The sequence below is a fragment of the Benincasa hispida genome, chromosome 7 (genome assembly GCF_009727055.1).
Source record: "Benincasa hispida cultivar B227 chromosome 7, ASM972705v1, whole genome shotgun sequence".
NCBI classification, from domain to species: Eukaryota; Viridiplantae; Streptophyta; class Magnoliopsida; order Cucurbitales; family Cucurbitaceae; genus Benincasa; species Benincasa hispida.
The window spans coordinates 40,770,105-40,772,801 of record NC_052355.1 but is presented as its reverse complement, the minus strand read 5'-3'; the positions used below and the strand labels follow the sequence as shown (position 1 = coordinate 40,772,801).

Sequence of the window (2,697 nt, the reverse complement as noted above, 5' to 3'; positions counted from 1 at the left end):
TGAGGTTTAAATAAGCGCACAAAGGGAGAGGAAACGATCGGTCGCTCGGCTCGAGGATTGATGTCATCATGATGCACACGCAATAAATGAGATGTGAAATAATGTCAAGCAACGTTTCTGATAGCATTTTTTCACTATCCCAACGGTCAGCTTTTGTCGTTCGAGATTTCTTCACCTTTGATGAGTTTGACTAAGATGCATTGAGTTATGATTCCGAAATAAGGATAAACCCTTTAAGTTGTTCCACAACTCATTACAATACTTAATGCTTCTAAACCCTATTCATAACTCAGACCGATCCAATTTTATGAAGCAATCATCTTTTACAAAAAGTTCAAGAAAGCAATCAACTAGGAAATAAGTGAAATAAAAGAAAAGCATAAAGTGATTTTAAAAAATTATATGATGCGTCCCTGAAAAGATGTCAGTGTAGGGACTTTCCAATCACCATTATTCAGGGTTTCCCTGATTGATGGAGATTTTTTCACGATCAAAATTACCTTCAAAATCCGTCTTGATCCTTTGCCCATTAACTGTGAATGTGTTTGCCCCATCTTCATGTGTCAGCTCTACCATTCGATGAGGGTAGATCTCCTTAATAATAAAAAGTCCCGACCAACATGATTTTAGTTTACTTGGAAACAAACATAGACGTGAGTTGAATAACAAGACTTTTTGGCCAACTTCAAAAGCTTTCTTACTAATGCTATGGTCATGCCAACGCTTCATGCTTTCTTTGTAGATCTTGGCATTTTCGTATGCTTGTAATCTCCATTCATCTAGCTCTAGCAATTGCAACTTTCTTGCTTCCCCTGAGGCTTCCATATTAAAGGTGAGCTTCTTGATGGCCCAAAATGCCATATGTTTATGTTCCAAAGGCAAATGGAAAGCTTTAGAAAAAACTAGTGCATATAGGGACACTCCGATGGGCATTTTATACACTTTGCGATAGGCCCATAGTGCACTTTATAGTCTTTGGCATCTTTAAACAATGTAGGCATATAGTACCCACTCTGAAGTACTTTTACTGTTGTGCACTGACTTCCAAAATGGCCACCAAATGGTGATTCATGACATTGATATAAGATGCGATGAAAGGCAGTTTCTTAAATGCATTGGTTTAAGATATGATCTGTCATAAGATATTAGATGACTAAATGATCCGTATGAATGATTACCTTCGATCCCAATAAATATGGTCTGAATTTTTCCACAGCAAAAACCAATGTGAGCAATTCCTTCTCGATCATTTTATAATTCTCCTGTGCACTATCAAGGGTTTTTCTTGCATATGCGAATGGATGAAAAACTTTGTCCTTGCGTTGGGTTAAAGCTACACCCATCACATAGTTGCTCGCATCGCACATCAATTCAAATGGTTTTGGCCAGTCAGGTGCGATCAAAATAGAAGTATGAGATTCTTTTAATGTTTCAAATGCTGTTAAGTAGTTAGGGTTAAGTTCACAAGGTCTATCTACTTCCAACAGCAAATTCAACGGTCTTGCAAATTTATAGAAATCCATAATAAATCTGCGATAGAATCCAACCTGTCCGGGAAAGATTCGAAGTATTTTCACGTTGGTGGGCAGTGGCAATTTTTCTATGGCCTCAAGTTTAGCTTTGTCAACTTCCAGCTCGGATTTAGACATCTTGTGCCCAAGCATAATTCCCTCGGTTACCATGAAATGACATTTCTCGCAATTCAAAACCAGATTGGCGTCTTCGTGTCTCTTCAAAATCTTCTCAATATTTGCTAGACATATTTCATATGTATTTCCATATACTGAGAAGTCATCCATAAAAATTTCAACCGACTCTTCAAGATAATCAGAGAAAATGGTCATCATGTAGCTTTGAAAGGTGCTTGGGGCGTTACACAACCTGAAGGGCATGCGCCGGAAGGCAAATGTCCCATAGGAGCAGGTGAAAGTTGTTTTTTCTTGGTCCTCTAGTAGGGGAAAGTGATCTTTCTTACTAGTTGCATTGAGCTTCCGATAGTCTATACATATTAATCTATCCAACATCTAATCAATAAATGGTAGGGGAAAGTGATCTTTCTTAGTAGCTGCGTTGAGCTTCCTATAGTCTATACATATTCTCCAACCTGTACCTGTATGTTAGGATTCGTGTTCTAATTCTCCCAGAGTCTCGTTGTTTGTAATTATACACATTGTTTATGAATAAAATAAGCGTTATTTCATTTTGGCATTTACTCATATCCAACAAACAAATAGGGCTGTAGTATAAGGATTAAAGAGGGATTCCTGATCCTGATGACACTAGATATGACCCGCTTTGTAGGGGTTTACAAGTGTTGTAAACTACTACAAATGGTAGATCCTTACCATTCATGTGGAGATATTCGAGCGAAGGTATCCTATACAAAGAGTTTATATAAGACCAGACCACGAGATGACAAGACTCTGTATATAATGTCGTTGATACTAGAGACTTACATCTCACCTAAATGACTATAGGTGACATGACCTCAATCTTGACTGTTTTTGGAGCTCCTACCTTTGAGGATGGTCCTTTGATTAGTATGGGTGAGAGTGGCCAGATTGCCAACTCAACATGACTATCTTTTTGAGGACTTGTCTGATCTGGGAGCTGGGAACTCAATTACATAAGATAGAATTCACTCCTTCCCCGAAATTGGAGTGTTGTCACCGTAAGGAGTCTTCCATGCAGGAGATG

The 2,697-nt window shown here is 38.3% G+C and overlaps 1 protein-coding gene across 1 annotated transcript; it reads right to left on the bottom strand.

Annotated features, from left to right (window-relative positions):
• Nucleotides 1-450: 450 nt before the first annotated feature.
• LOC120081089 lies at nucleotides 451-861 on the bottom strand. Its single transcript, XM_039035767.1, has one exon. It carries the CDS (start codon nucleotides 859-861, stop codon nucleotides 451-453), a length of 411 nt encoding a protein of 136 aa, XP_038891695.1.
• Nucleotides 862-2,697: the final 1,836 nt, after the last annotated feature.